General features: G+C 33.1%; 1 protein-coding gene across 3 annotated transcripts in view; it reads left to right on the top strand.

Moving 5' to 3' along the window:
* cnc (NFE2 like bZIP transcription factor cap-n-collar) overlaps window positions 1–23,950 on the top strand; it is a 667,227-nt gene that overhangs the window by 36,494 nt on the left and 606,783 nt on the right. For all 3 annotated transcript variants that reach the window (XM_075367220.1, XM_075367219.1, XM_075367218.1), the window contains exon 2: window positions 11,350–12,133. In XM_075367220.1, the coding sequence (XP_075223335.1) occupies window positions 11,621–12,133 (513 nt within the window). In that variant the 5' untranslated portion in view covers window positions 11,350–11,620. The remainder of the gene's footprint in view (window positions 1–11,349; window positions 12,134–23,950) is intronic.

Here is a 23,950-nt window from a genome sequence, read left to right as displayed (position 1 = left end):
AGAATCAATCATACCTTCGGCCAAAAAACTTTTGAATTTGATGAGAAGTTAGAAAATATTTTTAATAGGATTTAAAAGTTTTACTTTCTCGACAGCAGCTGCAGCAGGTATAGCTGTAAGGAAAGTATGGTAATCGGTCAGAATTTTGGATTTGGTGGTTTTGGTAAATCTCGACGTTTCGTGACCGAAAAGAACCGAAAATTACGTAGAAAATTCCGGAAGGATGTACGTGAACAGGTATGTATAGTTAGCCTGTGTTTTATTAAATATCTTCGGACTGCCTGAACATTAAAATTTGAATTCCGGCCCAAATATTTCTACATACGGAGCAATGATGCCGCTAGATTTTGAATTTAATGAGACAGTGGTGGAATATTTACCGCCATTTTAAAATTTCAGCGTTTTATGGGATTTTCCTAGGAACTTGAAATTTCGAACATTGTTTGTACTAAATTAATTGTTTACAGTACTGAAAATTTAAGAGTATCAAATTTAGGGGTGAGGCTATAATAAGCATAACTATTTTAAAGTCTTTGTTGTATATGTTTCCAAATAAATCGCTAAAATCTTATGAAACTCGGAAAAATATTCGTCTACGTATTGTAAGTTCTAACTTCTGAGAATTATTACTCCCGATCCGACAAGCGGATAAGGCAGTACCCGACCAAAATAATTGATTCTTTGAATATTTCAAAATCAGTTTAACCGTTAGGCAGTAAATTAGGCGAAAGTATTTATATGCATGAGCAAATACTTGCATGAACAAATATATGCATGAGAAATGAATTATATTAATATTTAGGCCTCTACAGACTATTGAGTTAGGCGGAACTGAATTTCATATTTTATTCGTTTTCTTATATCATTAAACAGATTTTATTTTAAAGCGCGAAATTAAAAAAAAAAAATAACCGTATAAGAGAATCGTATAAAGGATAGTATTAATTTTAAGGATTCTGGAGCACCATCAGGTAAAAGGGGTAAAACGGGACCTAGATTTTAAAAAACCTTTCATGCGTTGAAATAAAAATCTATCAAGGGGGAATCCTGGAAAGTTATGCAACTCTTCACCCGGAGTTTTTTTGCGCATTTCCCAATGGAATGATGTCGAATTAAGTTATCTAAGGTAGTATAAAAAAAATATTTTTTTTTAATCTTTGAATACATAATTCTGTAATGAAATGAAATAGCATAGGTCAACAGAAAAATTATTGTGGCATAATAAAATAGATAACGCTTGATATTTTACTGTTATGATATTATGAGACGAGTTAATTAAGCTTAATTCAAACTGAACTGCAGTTATAAACGCGATTTATTTGAAATAAGAATTAGTCTAAGTCCAGTTGACATCCTTTAAACGGCAAGATATTAATTTCAATGTAAATTACGTTATCAATAATTTTTTTTTCGTTTTCTGATTCTAATCCTTTGGAATTTCTTTTCTGTCCTGCTCAGTTATCTCAGTTTTTTGCTTTGAGTTCAAATTTTATGTATAACAGAAGCCATAAACTTTTATATTTCGTCTCTTTTCATTATTTATGGTACGCCTTTATCTCCTTAATTTTGGAATTATTTCTATTGTTATTTCGCGGACCGTTAAGTATTAGTTATTATCTGTTTATGTAAATTATCGGTGTACAAATAATTTTCATTGTCGATAGGAGAGTCGCTGTAATCCGTTTTAAGTTTTGTAGAATTTCCGATAATGCCGATATCTTGCGGTTAGCGCTTTCGGTGTGTATTGAATTCAGTTAACGGAAGAAACATGCGCGTAATACTAATAGCTTAAGTGCAAAAGCGTAGGTTTTTCTATTTCGTTATTTTAAGGGGAGGTTATGCAGTACAATCGATTACGGTCTTGTTAACTTCTCTTTAAACGTTTATTTATTTATTGATTTATCATACACGATTATTGTTTTAACGTTTATAAAGAAATTGTTTTAAAGAGGTTACCGGAATAAAATTAGAAATCAAAAACCGTTCACAGGAGTTTTGAAATTTAAACTGAATTAGTATACAATTTTCAGTATTATTAGAAATTAATTATTACTTAGTAATATTGATGTAGAAATAAACAAAAATACAAGGAAGAACACAAAAACTTACAAAACAGTGAAACGGAGGTCTGCACGTACAAAACTATACATACAAAAATGTATATATATATATATATATATATATATATAAATATACGTATATACAAGTATATAGTACTATACGATATACTTTACAAACCAGTTCTTATTGCAGGCGTAAAGCAAAAGATTAGCTGAAATTTAATGCACAGTCGATCATTACTCGCAAATGAAAAGAAATAGTCAGATGAAACAAATTTGGCATAAAGTTACATTTTATTTCTTACAAAAACTTTATTTTTCCACGTAGTCGCCATTTACAGTAACACATTTCTTCCCGCGGCGAACCGGTTTTCCTATTCCGTCAGTGAAGAATACTGGCTATCTTTGCTCGATCCACGACCTCACTGTGTCTTTCAGTTCATCATTCGTGGTGAAATGAATACCCTCAATACTCTTTAATTTTGGTAAGAAGTGAAAATCTCAGGGCGCCAAATTTGGTAAGTATGGAGATTGTGGCTTAGGTTCAAATTTAAACTTACTAGACCTCCTGGATATGTTTGGTCTCGCATTATCGTGTTGCAGAATTATCGGGTCCGTGGATCGTCGAACGCGACACACACGTCTCCTGAGGTGTTCTAACGTCTCTATGTAACGCAAAGAATTAACAATTCACCCAACTCCTGGTTGTCGGTCACGACTCGTTTTTGATATCCCAGAACACTGTCAAGGGAATTTTTTTGGAGAGTGTTGCGTTTTGAATTTTTTTATTGTGGCGCACCATAGTGTCGATATTCCGTGCTCTACCGTTTTTCTTCTGCGTCGTAATGATAGATCAGAGTTTTGTGTCTTGTCACAATATTGAAAAGAAACGTTGTCTCCTTTATCACGATAAATTTCAAAAATTGTTCAAACCATTTCTTTCGTTATTTTTTTGTTATATTCTGAGAATTTACTTCACACCCACCGCGAGCAGATTTTACAATAGGTCAGTTCAATAATGTGCTCTACTCTTTTCGATATGCCTATCTGGATTGGTGGCGACGCGTTGTGTTGTGATGCGATGGTCGTTTTGAATGGATTCATCCACATTCTTTTGGTGCTGCTCACCGGTCACAGAAACCGATCGACCGGTGCGTGGTTCATCCTCAATATTCGCTATACCGACTTGTGTTACACGTAAATTATTGCCCACCTACTCACAGTACCTCAATCGACAGTTTTATCACCATAAAAGGCTTTTAGTGATGATTAATGTCACTAGTGTTAACTTTCTCCAATATTAAAAATTTGATCGCTGCATGTCGTGTTAAACGCGTTGAAATAGCTGTCATAGTCGACTCCATAAAAACGGCTGACAGAAAGTAAGAGCTCATAGATCAACGATTTTGAAATTTTACTAGTCGGGGAATGAAATCACAAGATGACACCTATCGTTTTGCACAACATTTTATTCTTCCGTTACTTTCCAGTATCGCATTTCAGCCGCCTGTTCTGTGTGTGTGTGTGCGCGCGCGTGCGCGTGTTAAATATTTATATTTAGGAAATTATTACATGCAAGAAAATGCTAAATAATATATATTTTTTTTAGTTTTATTTTATTCATTATTTTCAAACATTTTTATTTATTTATCAGATACAGACAAGTCATTCAGTTCCCTATCTTCGAAAAAATTTAACTTTCTTTTGTTTTTAAAATCTTTATTCTCTCGAACCAAAAATAATTTTATTCGTCTTATGTAACACGTTGAATTTTTGATTAGCAGATGATTCATTGAACTCAGAAAGTGATGCGTGTGCAACTTATTCCTTACAACGTAAAAAATAGGTTCATTAAAATAAGAAATAAAAGTAACAAAAAATTTTTTTTATACTAAACCGTGTTTTAAAGTATACTTCAATCATACATCGACATAATTTATTTTTCTTTACACCAGTAGATGTTAGCATGCCGATTAAACTCTTTATATACTTTAACCGTAAATCAGTGATTTTACTTTATATTGCTATTATGTTATATAATTATTGAATGTCAACTTTTTACGTGTTTACACTTTTAAAATGTAAAATTACTTATTTTATAGAATAATCGAGTGGCTTTTAGCGTAATATTTTCAGTTTCATAACATCCTACAAACTTATCATGTTCTCCAGTTCGTCAAGTTGTTAAATTCATACTTACCGACCCATCTATGCCGGTCGTTTATTAATCTATGCCGTACATTTAATAACATTCGGAGATTTAACTATAAAATAATATCGACCGACGTTGCTCTTATTCCTCGATTAGTTAGTTCTCTTTTAAACTATCCAATTTTTTCAATTATCATTTTTCTTTAGATAAATGTGGAACAAAAAAAAGTGACCTTTATCAAAAAACGGTAATTCAATTTTATTTATTCGATGGTATGAAACGGATAGTGCAAATCAGTAATATGTACAAATCCTACAAGTTATTAATGGTCAAACAGTAGTGTTTGTTGATAATAGATTATTCTCTATTGAAGAGGAGAGGGAAAAAACCTTTTCCGGCTGTATTTAATCTCATCGTTGTTTAAAGGTAAAGGGAACTACTACTACTGTTGCCAGTGACAAACATGTTACTGTATTATTTGCCACTACTTTATACAAAAAATTTAGTAACAAATTTTATGAATATAATTTCATTCACCCGAACCGTAAATATTAATAGAGACCGGATTATATACAACAAAAAGCTTGAAATATGCATGCAAATATGCAAGAAAAATGCTTAAAGTATGCATGAAAAGAGTCAAATATGCAACTTTAAATAATAAAAAAAATAGCAATTTTTAGTTTGTTTTTATTTAAAAATCAGCATACAGTTAGTAAGTAGTTGAATAACATATCGATAAATTCGATAATTAATTATTTAACATTTTGTTACTTTTGTAAACATGAACTGTCTGAGGTACTGTTCCGCGGCTGCTAATTGTGCTCTAAGAACCTTGCAGCTTAGGTTTGGCCGGTTAAAACGTAAGATTTCATTTATTAACAAGGTACCTTACGAAAAATATTGTAAATACAGCGAAAATATGCATCATCACTAGATTTTAAGGAAAATATGTAATAACCGGCGAGAATGGGCTTAATATGCAAATGCATATAATCCGGTCTCTAAATATTAAGCAAAATTTATGTGAACAAATATTCATACTTAATTCCCTACTCTTTTCCTAAATTTCTTTTACACCCACGGAACTTTTACGATATACGTCCATGCACAATACGCACCCAGGTTTGGAAAATTAAAAAAAAAAAATATTGATACTTTTTTGCATTTTAATAACGAACTCGTTTTAGAATATTGAACGGTAAAACAGTATTTGTTATTTGCATAATGTTATTATTAAATCAGTCTATTCTGTAAATATTTATATTAATTATTATCGTTAATGCTCGAGTTTCCGTCATCCGTAGAATTGCAGTTATCTTCGTTTTCACTTAACCACAAATAATCGTCCTCTTTTCTATCGAAAGCGTTGAAATACAGCTTTCTTGATCGAATCAAATCATTCGGTATTTATAATCCTACCGCAAATCCGTAATAAAGGTATAGCTCTGGGACGCAACGCCCCAGAGCAATACATTCAATCACATTTCCTTAATTCAAACCAAGTTAAATTGAAGTGAATTAAGTAAATGACGAAGTGTAAGCCCAAAAATCGCCTCCGACGTACTCTCCTAAAGAGAGGACGCTCACCTAAATAAAGGATTTCAGCCCACTTTAGGCTGAAATGGAGTGCGTCATGGAAGATAAGCTTATTAGCACATCGTTCCATCGGGCCCCTACCGACAAACCCTCCATAGGATCGGATCGCAATCCAAACTTCACAAGACGAATAAACGCCAACCATTATTAATAACCGCCAGTCCATTAGAATCACCCAGCAGCAAAGGACGAAAGTCCGTATACTGCGAAAAGTAGGAGGGTATTGCACCCTCCGACATCCTTGCGTTCCGTTCCGTATTAAAGGTAGTTTCTTAATTTTACTAGATGATGTAGTGTCGTGTGAAGTATCAGTCGTCCGGTTTTTGTAGTGTTTGGTTTTAAACGGTCGGTTCACGCAGATATTTAGAGGTTTTGAAGAGATATCATTCAACCTGGAATAATAACCTGATCGATCACACTTTCCAGCAATCAGTCATTGTTTTACATCTTCGGTCTTCTTACCTCTAAAACTGTCTATTACCAATACGAAAGATTTTCGTTACAAAGCGTCCGAAGTATTGTCCATTTTTCCTTTAAATCCATTTTTGATGGGCAGAGGCAATTTTTGCTACCGTCATTCCGGAGCGGGTGATACATGGGTGTGTGATTATGTTGAGAATGATTTATATGTAAGGTTTATTATAAATTATTCATTAATTTATGTTTAAGAAAATGTTTTATTTTTTTATTTTGTCGGCTATTCTAAGATAAAATAATGATTAATTTGTTGGGTATATAGGATAGATAAACATATTTTGAAGATAAAAGCATTTTGTTTGCCTGTTTAACGATGAATTCCCTCATACAGTTAAATAAACCAGTTGTTAAAATATTAAGTTTGAATAAATAACAAAGAAAAAGGGAATTACTAAAAGTTAATAATAATTAAAATAATTTTTAAAAGGGGAATAAATTCTAATTAAAGCGGTAAATAATGAATAAAGTTATCACGTGACGAATGATAAACCAACAGTAATATTATTAAATTTTAAGCAAATCCTAATAAAATAAAACAAAACCAAAAAGGTTCTTAAACCTCTCTTGCTATTGTTATTTAAGTTGTAACATTTTGGCCGTTATTCTATCTTAAAATAACCGGGAAAGAAAAAATATAGAAACATTATAATTGTAATTCTAAGGCGGTTAATAAGAAGTAAATAACTTTTAAAAAGAATTCCCGAAATATTAAACTACTTGTAATGCAATTCAGATTAATTTTTATTCTTGTACAAATCGTATTAAATATATCTGAAGGAAGCTTAAATTTTGCCTTTCTAACCTTTCCACAGAGGTTGTTTTACGCCCCCACTAAAGATTGTCCTTTAATTAAGTAAAACATGTAGGAGAAGTAGAAGCTTACTTATTTATTAAATATTCAATTTACCTACGGAAAGAGGGGTCTAAAATTTCTTACATTAGATCCCGGATAAAACAAAAGGACTTCTAAATTATTTATTTTATTGCAAATTTTTAATGTTAAATAAAAATAAAAAGTGTGCAAACTCTTGCTAAAATGTCTAGTTAGCAGAAAATTCTTTTATTAGCTATATATTGAAAATTTAGGTAGAAAACTGTTGTATAAATAATTAAAGGGGTCTTAAAATATAATAATTTGCATATGGTTTCTGAGAAATGTTTAATTCTGTATGGAATTTATTTTATGAAATAATTAGCTTTAATTTCTGCTGCTCGAAACTCTATAAAAAATACCTGTAATTAGTAATAATTCGTAGCTATTTTGGTGTATTATTAATTTATATAATTTTGTAGTGAAAGTTTCACTATCGGCTTAGTTATTTTTAAACTATTGTTGAATTCTTTAGTTAGCCGGATGTTTGTGTATGCGTGTGCGTGCACGCAATTAATTACCGAAATACACTTATGATAAACACCAGTTCTTAATGGTCTAGATGCTGATCCTCGACCTGCCTGTCTACGTTTTTTTCTGAAATGAGGTAGAAAACCACTTCTGTTCTTTCCAGGTTTCCTTTACATAAAATAACAATCTTTTTTTGCACTTTTTTTGGTTTACTTCCAAATATATTTAGGTTAGAAGTTTCCTTTAGGATTCTTCCAGTCGACTTTCTCCGTAATTGTCGTAATATCTTAGTGTGCCTTATTCAATTCTCTCCTGTTTGGCTCTGCATACTTGCACCCTATCTTTTCTCGAAATGATAGAATAATTTCGTATTGGATTTCTCCTTGGCTTTTCTACCGTGCTTCTTTAGTATCATACTTCGGACAGATATTGCATTTCCTTCATAATTTATAAAATCAGCAGATATACTGGATCCTGAAGGAATAACCTGGGCTATCCCTCAATCTTGTGGCGTGTAGAAATTATTATCCGTTCAGCCGTATGACTATTAAAGGTTTCCGTACCGTGGTAATTGCTCTGTGACAATGTTCTGCAGTTTAAAAGAGGGTTTTCCTAGGAACAAAATAAACTCGTTACTGCGCAGAGGAAATGTTGAACCAGGTCGCTCCGACCATCTCTATGAGGAAAAAGAGTTATACAGTATTTTTCAGAGGCAGAACATCAATCCATCGGCGGTGTGTAGAGGAGAGTATTCCGTTGCGGACAGTGATATGGATGTTAAGTATTACCTTAATTTAGTTTCTTCGTTCAGCATTTGGTTATAAAAACAATAACGATTTTCTCGGCCTGAAATGTTTTTTTCGGCAAAAGAATCTTTTTTATCGTCTTCCAGTTGTTTAATAAGCTATAAAGTAAGTGCTCTCTTCTCATTTTTTTTTGGAAATATTGTGTATGTTACAACGAGATCATATCGTTCGTTAATCCTCTACTAGGGTACTAAATCGCAAGGGAAACTGCTGAATTCCATCGAATACAGTGGAACGTGAACCGATCCCGTTTCGTAGAAAAACGAAACTATTTATGTTCCGCTGTACTGCATGATAGTTACAGTTATATCTGCCAAAAAGGGTTAATTTCGTCACTAGAAAATCCCATCTCTTATGTCTAAAGGTGTCTTTTCCTAGTCAAATCATTTTCCGCTGAGGTGAACGGAAGATGTCGAACAGAGTTTGCCATACAGGTGATATATATGTATTTATAGTATCAGTATGGAGAGTTTACGGATAGCTTGTAACAAGTTGTCCGCCGTTCGGATTGGTTGACACCGGTTGGAGGAGTCTAGTCCGTCGTGGGATATAGTGGTTGTTTCGCGTGTATAGTACGATGTACATAGTAGTGATTTTTTCAACATGAATATCTCGGCTGCTCTTCTTCTGTTTTCTGTTGCTGATTACTAACAACTTGTTGAGTTGGCCATTCTTATTTTGTGGGGTATGCCACATCCTGATTTCAAAAAACATAAAAAAAATCTGGTTTGGAATGCGAGAAAAGGAATGGTCAGTGAAAAGCAGTGGCGGCTCGTAGCTAAAATTATTGGGATGGTGGTTGCTACAGAAACTTTTTTTCTGGGCCTTTTCAAGGCCACGGTTAAAGTTTTCTGTAAAATAAAAGAACCGAAAAAATTAATCAAATAGACTATCTGGAAGCAGAATAATAATCTAATTCTATACTTTATCACACTGAAGAATATGGTACACGGTTTTTAAGCATATTGTGCTTAAAACCCGTATTCGGTTTAACCGAATAAGTAATAAAATGTCAAGTACAGATAATATTTTTCAGTATTGTTATTAATAAAATGTCCGCTTAAAAACACTATAGTCCAACGGTGCTTAATTTAAATTTCTATTTACTCAAAAACAAATACATAATTCGTTTTTACTAAATTACCTTCTCTTTCGCCCTTCCAGCGTGTTTTTAAACAGATTTGGTAATCAAAGAGCCCTTGCTTTCGCCATCTTCTGATCACTACTGAAAAACAACTAAACCTCTTTCATATTACTTCCATCGACTAAACGAGAAAAGGGAACGAACAAGGAACGTTTCCATACACACGCGGAGTAAAAAAATTACCTTCCACCAGCACGCCACGGTTGGCACTGCGGGAGCGACAGTGCTCTCCCTCGCAACTTATGTGCGCATGCGCACTACAGCCAGACATGCCGCTGCTAGAACTGTGAAGCACACAGTTCCATTCAAAACATTTTATATCTTTTTCATAATCTGGGGAATGGCTACTGACATTAAGCTTATATATATATATATATTTTGTATAAGTATAAAAAAATAATTAAATAAAAAAGAACACATTATATTCAATGTTATCGATAATATGAAGTGGAAATAGGGGGTGCTGCAGTTCTACAGTGCCTATACGCGAGCTGCCACTGCTGAAAAGCAAAGTGAAATGGTCAATTTTTAGCAAAGTAATCCATTTCGTCTTCTAATACATTTAACTCATTCGACAATAAACATGGGGTTTTCTTCGCATGTAGGTTCATTGCTTGCGATAAGTTATATCAAATACTGTATAAAACAATTGAATCTCGTTTACATCAAGTTGAACTGCTGTGTTCCGCTGGTTGTAGGAAATATACTGCGCAGCGGTTTCCATTGTATGTTCACGCCATTATCCGCCCGACATCCTTCGTCTCTGTAGCGGATCGGGAAGAACTATTCCCTAGAAAAACACACCTAGCTAGGCCTGGCCAGAGTTCCTTAGCGACATATTGTATTTTTAGAAGTATTTTTTTAAAAATTTAATGTTATTTAAAATAGCTCATGTTTAAATAATAATATTATTTTTTCATTGTTTGAATGATAGAGCAAGATTAAACCTTTCTCATATTTGTGTAAACTCAAATTTTATGTGTACTAATATATTCTTACCCTTTTCATTTTGTTATATAAAATTTGATAAATAAAAAAAAAAATTGTAACTTACATTTTCGAAAAACGATAAAATGGACCCGAGTATTTTTCGCGTTCTGTGGACATTTTAAAACTTAACAAAATAATCGTAAAAATTCAGAATCATTACCAATTTATTTCAAATCATTTTTACCGACATCAGTTGCAAAACGATAGCGTATTTTCTTACCAGCCGAAAGGTCTTGGGTTTGAATTCTGGTCGTAGTATTTTTAAGACGCTATTTATTTTAATAACCCATTTCCTCTGGAAGGTTGCTGTCACGATAACCATTTAGGTATTCATAAATATTTTACTAAAGCGAACTAAAATCCATACGTGTATTTTTTTATATAGATAATTTTTTTTAATATATTGCTTTAGTTGGATTACTTCTATTAAATTAACATTCTTCTGAATTTTTAAATGTAGAATAATTTTTTGGAGGATTTAAGTAAACACAGTTTAAAGATTTAATTGCTTGTACAAATTGTTTTGTGTGAATTATTATGTAGTATTTTGTGTATGATATGCTAGCGGGTATATAATTTTCTTTTCTTAAATTTATGTATTTTTAGTCGTTAATTTTAGTTGAAATTATTTTTATTTACATTGTACTGTATTACACTGAAGCAGTGTTAAACATTTAACTTTTGTAAGCTTACAGCGTACATGCTGTAACCATATAAACTGAATTTATTTTTGTATGTATATTTTAAATCGTAATTGTATTTTTTTTTTTTTGTTACAGAATGTCGGCTAACATGAGTGGTTACATCTAGCGTGTGATAATAATTTTAACTTAATTTAAAATGGTTTAATCGGTCTTTATTTTTATTATTTCTTATTATTTCACACTTAAGTTCAATTTTCTTTAAATTTCATTTATTTTATATTATTATTTTTTATAATAAACGGCGGCGTTCTATATTTTTTTTACTATTTCGTAATCTTTTACGTTATTAATTTGTTATATTCAAATTTTATTTAAAAAAAAATTGTTTTTGACCAAAAAATTAAAAATGTTGTGCTTAAAAAAGGTTTATACAGATGAACTGCTTCAAATTGCGATTCTTTTAAGTCTACTTCGTGTAGATCGTAATTCAAATTTAACCTATGATGTTCCCGTAATCGGTGTCGGCATTAACGACGACATACACGGTCGGGAACAGTCGCCGCATACCTTAATTCATAGAGATATTAGAGTTCATCCGAAAAATTTAGATTCTATACTGTTAAATAATTACGAACAACATGTTTTCGACGAATTGAATTCTTTAGGCCGTTATAATAGGATTAATCTATTACGTCACGATGTAACCGCTTATTTACTTAACGTGGACGATCTGTCTTCAACGTCTTCGAACGTCGCCGATTCGCCAGCCGGAAGTTCTTTTACCACTAATCAGACCGACGAAAATATTAATTCCGGTAATGAAGCCGATTCTGAAGGTTCTAGCGAACCCGAACCAGATTCTGTCGATCCTGTACCTGATGTTAAACAGCTTTGTAACGATGACGAACTAACACAAGAGGTGAGTTTATGTAATATTTCCTTATTTCTTCTTATAGTTATTCATTTATTATGCTGTTATGGTTATTTCTGTACGTTTCTCGTTTACTGACTAGATTTAGATTAAATGGTGCGTTATTTCTCAACAGAGTAGGTACATTTTTTCTTTTACTCTATTTATCCCGGTGTTAATTGTGACTGTGAGACTGTGAACATACAAAGATCCGAGGTACTATAGACTTAAGTCAGGTCGCTTTTTCGGATAATTATGATGTAACTATAAAGTCAGTCTCTGTGTTACACGAAGTGAAGACACTAAGTGCTGGCTTAAATCGATGGTGTCAATGTGCAATAGCATATTAATAACACTAAACAACAATGAGAAACCACTTTGCTTTTCGCTTTCCCTAGTAAGCCCGGTAAAGATGCTTGTAATTCTGAGAACGGCCGTACTGTTTTGGAAATGATTAGTATCATTTCGGCATATCACATAATCTACAATCGTGTTCGATTATGGTATTTCACAGACCTTTTTATGTAATTGAATAAAATTATGGAAGCAAAGCGAATACATACTGTTGGCAATATTGTTGAATGCTGACAAAATTTGCGGGGAGTTTAAAGTTTCTTTTCCAACAATTACTCCCTTCTCCATCAGGTAAGTTAAAAATACTTTTTAGCATTTTTACTGTACTTTATTCAAAGAAAAGAAGACAAAATTTCAAGTCCGATAAACTTTTTAACTGAAAACCCTTCAAATAAAAATATCTTGGGCAATGTGAAAAAATTATATAAAAAAAATGTATATGTTCCCTATTTCTGTAATAAAAGTTGGAAATTATTACTGTTTTTAAACCTCTCATTTAAAAAGAAATAATAAAAATTTAACTACATCGATAGACACAATAAAAAAATTATAAAAGCATTATGTATGTTTTACGAAAAATGTATGAAAGTTTTTTGCTACAATTTCATTGAAAAAGGCAATCTAGAATTTAAAAGTGAGTAAGAAAGAGTAGCTTATAACTGTTTGTCTCAGACTGTGACCTTTATCTCAGGGTCATGACTATAGATCCACGTTTCATCTCCGATTATTCTTTTCATAAAATCAGGATCACTATTAGCACATCGCATGTCTTACGCAACTTGTAGTCTTTTTGTTCTCGAGTGAGAAGTTTTAGGACAAATTTTGCTCCTACGCGCTGCATGCGAGATCTTCCGTTAATATCGATTACACTGAACTAAATGAAATTACTCGATTTTCTTTTTAGGATTTTTGCTGTTGGAATATCTGAAGATTGTCCGCATTGTAGTGATTTAGGACCCCTACTCTGGATTGTTGAATTCGATTCTTTGATGCGGTTGATGCGGTACTCCAGTTGTGGAGTTGGCAACTTAAGATGGTGTTTAGTTCAGAAAATAACGATGATGTTCAAGAGCAGACTAGATGTTACTCGACTTCATGTATCTATAAAAGGTCATAGAATTAGGTATCTCTCTCTGCAAAAATATCTAGGTATTAATCCTGTATGAGAATCTTCGATTCAAGAAGCACTTTCAATATGCTACCAAAAAGGCTTGTCTGCTTTCTTTGGTGTTCGGAGAGCACTTCATCCCGATTGGGACTTAATTTAGGAATCATGCGTGTTCCATATAAGGGTGAATAGAAAGCTATAATACTGTGTGCTGCACCTGTCTGGGCTCAGCAAATGAGGTGCAAATGTTAAAGGAATATTTTGTTGAAAGCCCAGCGTCTCCTGTTGTTATCTGGTATTGGTGCCTATAGACTGTCACTTGTGAGACGGTCCTTGTTGTTTCTGGTATTAAGCCCATTGATACCAATGAATTGATAAAAAAGAATTAAACTAGCGACTGAGCACCAATTGCGTTATGACGCCAAGAACGTAGGCCAACTTACCTCTGGGAACATAAAAGAAATGGATAACCAAGGTTTCCATTTATGGCAGGTCTGGTCGACTGATCGTCCGATTACCGTTAGATGCATGGTATTTTTCTTTATTTGTGAAGTATGCAGGTAGTTAGGTAAATTTCCCCAAATCGGGCATATTACATAGTTTCTGTCTGAACAAGCTGCTTTTCGAGAAAGATTGGCCAGATCTGGTTTGTTTAATTCAGGCTTGTGTCCTGAGTGTGGGGCCATTGATGATGTGCGTCATGTCTTATATGTCTGCCCCAGTACGAAGCTGAACGTACCAAAGTAGCTAGCTAGAGAGCTTGCGAGGATGAATTCTGGTTTTGATGTAGAAGTTAATTGGAAAATCGAAAGGTCGTGGAACATAGTTGTGCTGGTTTCCTTAATTTCGTACTGCTGCGGAGGATGGCGTAGAGGATCTGATGCTGTTATAGATGTGTAGATAGAATAGCAACCCGGATGGCTAAAGACCTGCCTGAGCGCTTACTTCGTCAAGATAGGCGTTTTGACGTCGAGCTCCGGTTGGCTGAGATATTCGCTGTAAGATTGAGAATGGGTGTGTGGAAAATTCTGTGATGGAGCTGTGGTGTGGGGTGATGTAGGCATTGACCTCGCTTTCGAAAGAGCAGAGCGATAGGGCGTGTTTTCATTAGAAGCTTATTAAATTTGTGAATCTGTTTCTTGATCTTTAAGTAAATCAAGAGGTCTTTGAATAAATTGAATTGTAGGACAAAACGGTCGTTGTTGCGATCAACACGCGGGGTTCGTGCTTACGCGAACTCGGTTAGCTAGTTCAGAGGGCAACGGAGTAGGTCAGTCAAGATGTACGAAAGAAGCCTACGGCGAAGGCTGAGTCATAAATTCACTGATGTAAATGTCTACCGAAGCATTTACATCGGTGGCATCCTAACGAGGCCTGGCTTATTACTGTTAGATGTAAAAAGTTAGAGGGTCAAAAGACAACCTCCGTTAAAGCCCGTCAGGGCTAGGAACGGAAGGGGTGGTATGGCGACCGGAATCATCATAAGGTGGAATATCTTCCCCTACGGGGATCAGGATTTTGAAATGTCTGCCAGATTGTTCGTTACTTTCAACCATTTGGCCATCTTGGAAACTGGAATACAACTCTAATTTTTGTAACACCCATATCTTGATCACTAAAGGCTGTTTGAATTTTCCTTGTTTTTTGTACTGAAAAAAGTTGATGCCGATTCTTTGTTCAACCTGTTCTCTTATTTTGAACGGCAATAAAAACACGACAAGCAGTACTCATACTTTTATCTTTATGGCTCCTAAGTAGTGAGTGGCTGTAATGGCACTAAAACAGTGAATCGCGTACGCAACCAATAAACTCAAGCTCACATTACACGACGATCCCCCTCCCACACTGTTACTAGTTACAGCAATAAAAAATTAGGTGGGATACTTTTACATCACACCTCGTATATACTGAATATATACATATTTTTGTGTATATAACCAATTCCCGAATAGTTCCGGATCGACAACCGCTCTACTTTATTTTTAACATCAACACACAGTGACCAATTGTAAAGTTCCAGCCAGAACTTACTTATTCTCGAAGGAGATCAAAGTTAAGATAAAATAATAATAATGAAACTATTTACCCGTACAGGGATCACGAAATTAGACTATTGAATCAGCCGAAATAGTACTTAACATGCTCATTTTTGCAACGGTCGTCCGTACATGGGCATCTTCGTATCGCTACCCGAAAAGGGAGTAGATCATTACCGGTCGACAGTTTATGGTGGCCGGCTCTATATGCTGAAACAATTTGCTTTTCCGTTTCCCGATGGTATGGAGACTCGTATAAAGAGCTTGCAGATGGTATTTTCCCCCAGAAAGATCTTTCTTAATTGAACTTTAAACGTTAATCGTTCTGTAAAAATAATTTTTTACGTCGATCATTTAAGTTACCAGACCGCTTTCTGTAAATATTAACTTATCGTAGAACGTTAATTTTTATTTTGTATAATAATTACAGTGAAACAAAAATCGCAGTGCTCAGCAAGCTCTCTTGCACATCTCTTGCTAATCGATCGCATTTAATTTGCTTTATTTCTCTCTACGGAGAATCGCTAAACAAATTTATTAATGACAATAAGACTTTATTTCTCTCTGTTAAACCATCATGTCTGAACTACCCGACCGAATTTAATGAAATTTGCAAGATAATTTTATGTTGACTCCGGTTGGATTTTAGGCCATTCAAAATTTCGAAAATGTCACCTGGGCCCAAACATGAGGGAATTCAAAACCCGAAATACTGGACCGATTGGACTTATTTTTGGTATACGTATTATATACGATCTAAGTTGTCGATTCCTGCATTTCAATCCCATTAATCTTTCTGGCCCGATAAATTGAGAAAGGGAGTGTTTAAAAAACTATTGGACCGATACAGCGAAGAGGAACGGATATGAATTAGATAAATTTTTCACGCAATGTATGCGTATATTAAATTTTAAGAACATATATATATATATTTCTTATTTAAATTAGACAGTTCAGTTTTTTATGAGGAGCACAATTGTCAGCCGTTACTTGAATCTCTGACCGTGAAAGCATATTTAAATTTGCTATTTTAATGCGATCTTAAGGGGGTTTATTCACAGGCATCAGTTTTAGCCCGATTTAACAAGAACATTTTTTTTTTTGACTTGTAATAGTGGTGAGGAACAGACCGGGCGAATACGGGTACGCAGCTGGTAAAATATATTTCTATTCAAAAGTTTTGATGCAAAAAATATTTTAAAATTCTTAGCACCTTTGTTGGTGTATCGTTTTCATATTATCTAACGTAAATCGTTTATCTCTAATTTTACCCGTCGATTATAAATCGATGTAACTTGTTATATTTTTATGATTATTATAGATCAACCTCTCTATTAACCGTTCTCGAAGAGTAGTCACAAATATAATTTTACGTATTCGATGCTACCACAGATTTTCATTTAAAGCTTGGCAGTAGTAGAAAGATGCCCTAGATCAAGCCTTAACGGGATAAAGTCGCATCGATTCACGACAGAAAAGAGAAGCAGTAGTTTTGTTATTTTACAGATTCTTTATTACAACAGTGGTGCACATATAACGCTTCAGGTACGAGATAAACTTGACTAGCTTTTTCTGAAAGAAATAATGTTATTTAACTACCAGTGTTTATGTGTGACCGAGACGGTAAGCTTAACTCTCTGTTATTTTAATATTTAAAATATTGTGTTAATTAAATCTCATAAAAACACATTCTGATGAAGTAAACCTCATTTTAAAGGTTTTATGCCGAAGTAAAAAGAAAAGCATTAAGGAGAAAAATAGACTAAAATACCATGCACGTTACAGAATTAAGGTCCTTTTCCTTCCAGCTCGTTTTACGGCCTGAAAGTTGTGGTCGTTTGTTATGTAGTAAAGTTCAACTCCATTAGTTTGCTTACTTTACAATATTTTTAAAAATATTTTTTTTTACGATTGCGATGCATGCACTAGGAAGTGTTGAGGTGCCGCTCAGTGTTGCTCTCTTTGAAAGTTTTGATGTGAACTACAAAACAGCCGATCCCTGTGTTGGACGGAATGAAAGCGTAGCTTCGAAGGCCTAATATCCGCATTTCGAAGAAGTCGACATGGTGATTCGTAAAAGTTTATTTATTAATATTAAGCTCGATAAAGGGGAACGGAAACTCTCTTCATTTCTCACTTTCTGTTGTAGGAGTAGACGATTTTCGGGGGTGATTTGTAGTTACCTACAACCGTTACGGTTGTCACCTGGCAAACAAAAAATTTGTTGATAAATTATTACGGGTAACTTAACGATTATTAAGGATTGATCGGGTCAATGTTATATATCTATATATGGAATTTGTTTACAAACATTAAACTTTATAAATAGCTAACATAAGTAACGCCGCACCGCTCCGGGACCTCATCCAAGAAATAGTTGTCATTTATTTATCCTCTGATCTTCTATATTCTTTTTAAACTCCATCAACATCTATAAATTTAGTTTTTACGTAAATTTATATGTTCAATGACCAGGTCACAAACACATAACACACAGACACACACCGATATGATTCTATTAGTTCATCGGTCGAAAAAGTATTGCGCAACCTTTTTGATGGTTTTCGTATGTTTTTTTTTTTTTTGTAAAATGTCTTTTACCAACAAAAATTATTGAGGACATTGAAGAAGAGAAAGAAGAATTATAAAAAATAAATAGTTATCGAATGAATAAATTTTCATTTGTTATGCGTTGTATAGAAGAGAAGAATAATTGGACCGTTCTTTTTTTAAACGATTTTATGTTGGCATTTTTCATATAACAAAGTTGACAGATACACATTTTTTGTTTCAGCACTTTACAGTTGTCTTATTTCAGTGATTATTTAATTAATTTCTCTGCTCGCACACATATATTTATATAAATCATTGTTGTGTTTATTCTTATTTGAAAATAGTTATTGTCACATGCATAGTATACGCTCAAGCTCTTAGAATCATTAAAATAAATCTAAAATTATCGTTTTCGTTTCTTTAATATTAACGAAAACTGATATGTAAAATTGTTTGTGTTTTTTTTTAAAGTTATCTTTGGTAATGGTACAATTTATCATTTGAATTAATTAAATTAAAATTATTGTTAACACTTGCTTATCTAACACGATTAAAAATATTTTGTATTTTTTAGAAAAAAAATTATTGAACATTTTATTTTTAGTTTTAGAATTAAAAATTAAAACAATCCCTTCCGGCACGCCGGAAGGCGGAGGTAGATTTAACCGGTGCTAAGTAGGGGATAAAAAAGATTTCCATTTTAAAGTTAAGAAAAACTTCAAATTTACTCAATACAATGTTGCATGTGAAAAACGTTTCACATGTTTAGCATACGAAAAGCCCCACCTTCCAATTCCAGCAACATTTTAGTCATCCCTTCCCGTAAGGGTTGGTCATATCAAAAATTGTTACAGACAAAAGTTTTAGGAAATATTTAGAGGACGACCATTTTAAACCGATTCGATACTGTGCCTATTAAGGGTTGTATGATTTTTTTTGTGTTCAAAACCAATTTTTTTCCACCCCCTGGGCCAATGGTTGGTAATATCAAAAAACTTTACTTACTTAGTTTTAGGCCCTTATTCAAAGAATAGTAGGAACGAATAGAGTAAACAATAAAAAAATAAAAATAAAGATATGTATATAGTGTCATCGTTCCAAAGCGGGAGACGCTTCCATGAACGAAATTTTTTAACCTCTGTATGGATCCGGTTTACAGAATACTATAGGAAGAAAACTACCGTAAAGAAAAGTGTGAAAGGGACCTACTCTCCAGGGACGTGTCGGTGTCGTCTAAATTGTGATTGTTCACGTTCCCTCAATGGAGGTCGATGTTTTGAGGCCTGGCCTGAATTTATTTTAACGTTCTGCTCCTATATACCGTCATCCTGTTGTCTGATTTTAATTAAAAATATATTTCGGCTGGAAATTCCTGTAATGTAAAAAATTGTCTGAACTACGAAGCATCGCTTCCGCTTACAAGCCCAATATAACTAAGCTATATTATCTAGTATAGCTATCGTCGAATATCGAACCGGTAATTTAGAAGTACATCTTACAAATCGATCAAGATATCAGAAAGATCAGGAACAAGGGAACAAGTTTTCCCTTCTAACAGAAGGGAAAACTATAATAGGAAGGCTACAAATGAGTGCTTTAAAGTACTCTTCGTTCGGTCACCGAGCATCCGTCTCGCCTAAAATTTCTATAGAAACTGAGATGTCTTTACCCGGGATGAGTGTAAGATTTTTCAACTTACGGCTCGAAATATATATGTTCCTAAAAATCGTTTTACCACCTAAAATAAAATCGTAGAACGGTTTAGTGAAAACCCTTAAATACGTTGAAAATAACAGAGTGTAAAAATATAATTTTTGTTTGTCACGATATCGTAGGGTATCCTTTTCGATGTTTTCGACCGACTTTTAGGTCAGTGGAAATCAATTTGGCAGTCGGTATTTGCTCGCCTTAAGTTGAGGCAAGTAAGACGGTGCCGTTAATCGACCTCATCGAATTGTGATTAAACGCGAATCCAATTAGAAAGTAAAATATATCTTAAATTGGAGTTGAATACATAAAATTCAACATAAATCAAAGTATATTGTGATTAATTTTAATACGTTCCGTTTAGAATATTTAAAAAAAAAGTCGATTAAATAAAGTTACAATAATGGTGATGGAATGTGATTGTTCATCAGTTCAACAAAAAATAGTATGGGTGGTTACTTAAATGTCATGTTTTGAACTTTGTAGCGTAGCACGTTAGATTGTAAATTTACAAAATTTTGTCTAAAGATACTCTACTAAATTTGATAACTATGTAAAATTTTACTGAATTTTTGTGATGTAGTAAATTACTTTTCTGATCGTAGTGCTTAAATATGCAAGAAATTGATCGCGCTAATGTATAAATCTAGACCGAGGTTTTTGTGTAGCGGAAAATATTAATATTAGATAACATTAGCCAGATAAGCGTCCTGTATGCTTTTGTTTTATTAAAGAAAATAAAACTGTATAAAAGATAGCTAATTGACAGTTGTTTTTTGTAAAAGTAAACTGAAAAAACATCTAACGGGTTATAATCTTCATTAAACGAAAATTTGTTGATGAATCTTATTGTTTGAGCGTTTTTATTCTCTGTAATAAATCGCATGCATTACACTGATAGATTCTAGGTTTGTACAAACGATAGCATCAGTATATTTTGCTAAAGATAACTTTTTCATTGTTTACAAGAAATGTATTGTAAAAAGATAGCATTAATCTGTAATGTTTTTTTTCTTTTTTTTGTATAAAGTCATCTGTATTTCTCTTAAAGTTAGCTTATCTTTTTTCTTGGCTTTTATATTAAATGTTATTATTTAACAACATTTTTATATTCGGCTTAATTGATCATAAAGAATAGTAGGTATTGTTGAACCGCGAATGACTGGACCCGGATATAAAATGTACGTTCGTGATCGACGACCCGGTCATGATCGCCGTAATTATTTTAGTTGGATGAAAGTGGACCTAATTCGATTCACGGTATAATTGCTTGTTAAGTGAAGTCTTTTGAATTTAGATTTATTTTCGTTGCACCGATTTTAACGAGATCGGGTGAGAAATGGATTCGATTTGTTTATTTTTTTTATCGGTTCAATGTAAATTTCCGTTCTCGTCGATCATTTGCAGATCTTATAATCTTAAGATTATATATATACTACATCCTTAATTATCTATTCGATGTATTGCGATTGTTGTATTCTTTGCGCATTTTTACTCTCTCTACATTTATATCTACGATCGAATAGGTCGATCTCGGATCTAGGCATGTACTTTGCACTAAACTTTTATAACTTTCGTCTTAGCCAATCGGTGATAATCGCTTAATGCGATTCGGTTAGAGGATTCCAATTACGATATTATTTTTAGACAGGAAGAGTTCGAAGTCGAGGCTCGGGTTTTTCGGTGCGGAGGTATCGATTTTATCCCGGGTAAAGATATCCCTTTCCCGAACGATTGTAGGCGGATGGATGCTCGCCAGCTAGAGAGTTGAGCTACTGCTTCGGATTTGGTTGCTTTTTTTGTGTCGTAGCGGTGTTTTGTTTTCGGTTGTTTTCTGTGGATTTTTATTAAAAAATCCATCGTTCTATTCTAATAATGTTGAAGCCGTTTCTTGTAACTGCAACCGGGGTTTCAGCTTTGAGTGTAGATAACCATTTGAATATAACTTTGCTTACGAGTAAATTTTACCTCCTAGTTCTTTGTAATACAGTACAATACGGCCTCTCTTTAAACTTTTAGATTTATAATTAAGTTACTATTATTGGATTTAGGTAAATTTTGTACTTCATCGATATATCCGATTTGAAAAACATTTATTTACTGTCAAATTTCAAAAGCTTCTATAGTTTTCTGACTTTCCTAATTTACTGTTCTTTTTGCAGTCTCTGAACTTTTTAAAACCTTACTTTAGTTTCAGTATTTTGTCACTTATGTTTCACTAATTTGTCTATAAAAACTTTATCGGTATACTTTGATGTTTTTCTTTGTCCTTTTATATCTTAATATCTTACTTTCATTTTCTCCAAAACACCTTGTTTCAGATAATTCTGTTATTATTTCGTCTGTTTTTAGTTTTGGAGTAATACTTTTTTAAACATTATTTTTACATTTAAAATTTTGCTAAACGTATACTCGTAACCGAATAGAAAGTACGAGATATACAAAATATTTTTGTCTTGTCGCACTTTGCATATTATGTTTGATAACGTATTTTCATTATGAATTGAAATGTTTATAATCCACTGAAAATCAAGTCGTTTTTATTGTATTAAACTCAATCCTATTGTATTGTAGTGATAAATGATATTTAACCTTTGATAACTTCCATTTTTGTTTTTTTGTTTACGGATTTATAAATGCATATTGGCCTCTTTACAATTTCGCCTAGACAATTATTTAATCTCTTTGTGAACGACTTTAACATACGAATACATTTCATGGTACACGGCCACGTGCGGTTTCACTTTCGAAATTTAGGTTGTTGGCTTTCATACGTAATTTCAATGTAGTCGTTTACTTTTGCATTGATATTTATAAATTTCAACTTCAAATCAGTTCTTTTCCGTATCGTTAACATTTATAAATATTATATACTCGTAGTAGTAATTGTTAGATTTGACCGGATTCCTGGACTTGTTCTATGTGAATTAAGAGAATTAATCCGGCTCCCCGAATCGCGGATCAAGTAAGTTCCTGGGTATAAAAGTCACACACGAACAGCGCACTGCATCTTATATTAAGAAATTTTATAACAGACCTAAGTTAATAAAGTACACTAATGTAGTTAATATTTAATAATGAAAAAACATTAATTAAAAAACTGTTTTGCAGTTCTGCGCAAGAAGACCAACTTTTTGTTATTTTCTTTTGTTTCCTTTTGAAAAAGTATCATTTCATTGTATTCTAAAATTTTACAAAGAAGACGAATTAACAAGTAAGAAATAGAAATAAATAAACAATTAAGAAGCACATTAAAATAAAAAGTAAACTATACACAAATAATTGTAAATAAAAATAATTTTAATATACTGCAACAAGAACAATTAGTTTAACTAGTCATGCATCAAAAATCTTAACTAGAATTTTATACAGAAGAATTGAGAGGAGAGTGGAAGAAGTGTTAGGAGAAGACCAATTTGGTTTCAGGAAAAGTATAGGGACAAAAGTATAGGGAAAAGTATAGGGGGGTTTTAGGCCTCAGATTAATAGTAGAAGGAAGATTAAAGAAAAACAAACCAACATACTTGGCGTTTATAGACCTAGAAAAGGCTTTCGATAACGTAGACTGGAATAAAATGTTCAGCATTTTAAAAAAATTAGGGTTCAAATACAGAGATAGAAGAACAATTGCAAACATGTACAGGAACCTAACAGCAACAATAACAATTGAAGAACATAAGAAAGAAGCCCTAATAAGAAAGGGAGTCCGACAAGGATGTTTCCTATCTCCGTTACTTTTTAATCTTTACATGGAACTAGCAGTTAATGATGTTAAAGAACAATTTAGATTCGGAGTAACAGTACAAGGTGAAAAGATAAAGATGCTACGATTTGCTGATGATATAGTAATTCTAACCGAGAGTAAAAAGGATTTAGAAGAAACAATGAACGGCATAGATGAAGTCCTACGCAAGAACTATCGCATGAAAATAAACAAGAACAAAACAAAAGTAATGAAATGTAGTAGAAATAACAAAGATGGACCGCTGAATGTGAAAATAGGAGGAGAAAAGATTATGGAGGTAGAAGAATTTTGTTATTTGGGAAGTAGAATTACTAAATATGGAC

Source organism: Lycorma delicatula, chromosome 5 (genome assembly GCF_047948215.1).
Source record: "Lycorma delicatula isolate Av1 chromosome 5, ASM4794821v1, whole genome shotgun sequence".
NCBI lineage: Eukaryota > Metazoa > Arthropoda > Insecta > Hemiptera > Fulgoridae > Lycorma > Lycorma delicatula.
The sequence above is the reverse complement of the archived record's forward strand: the minus strand, read 5'-3'. Positions and strand labels throughout refer to the sequence as shown.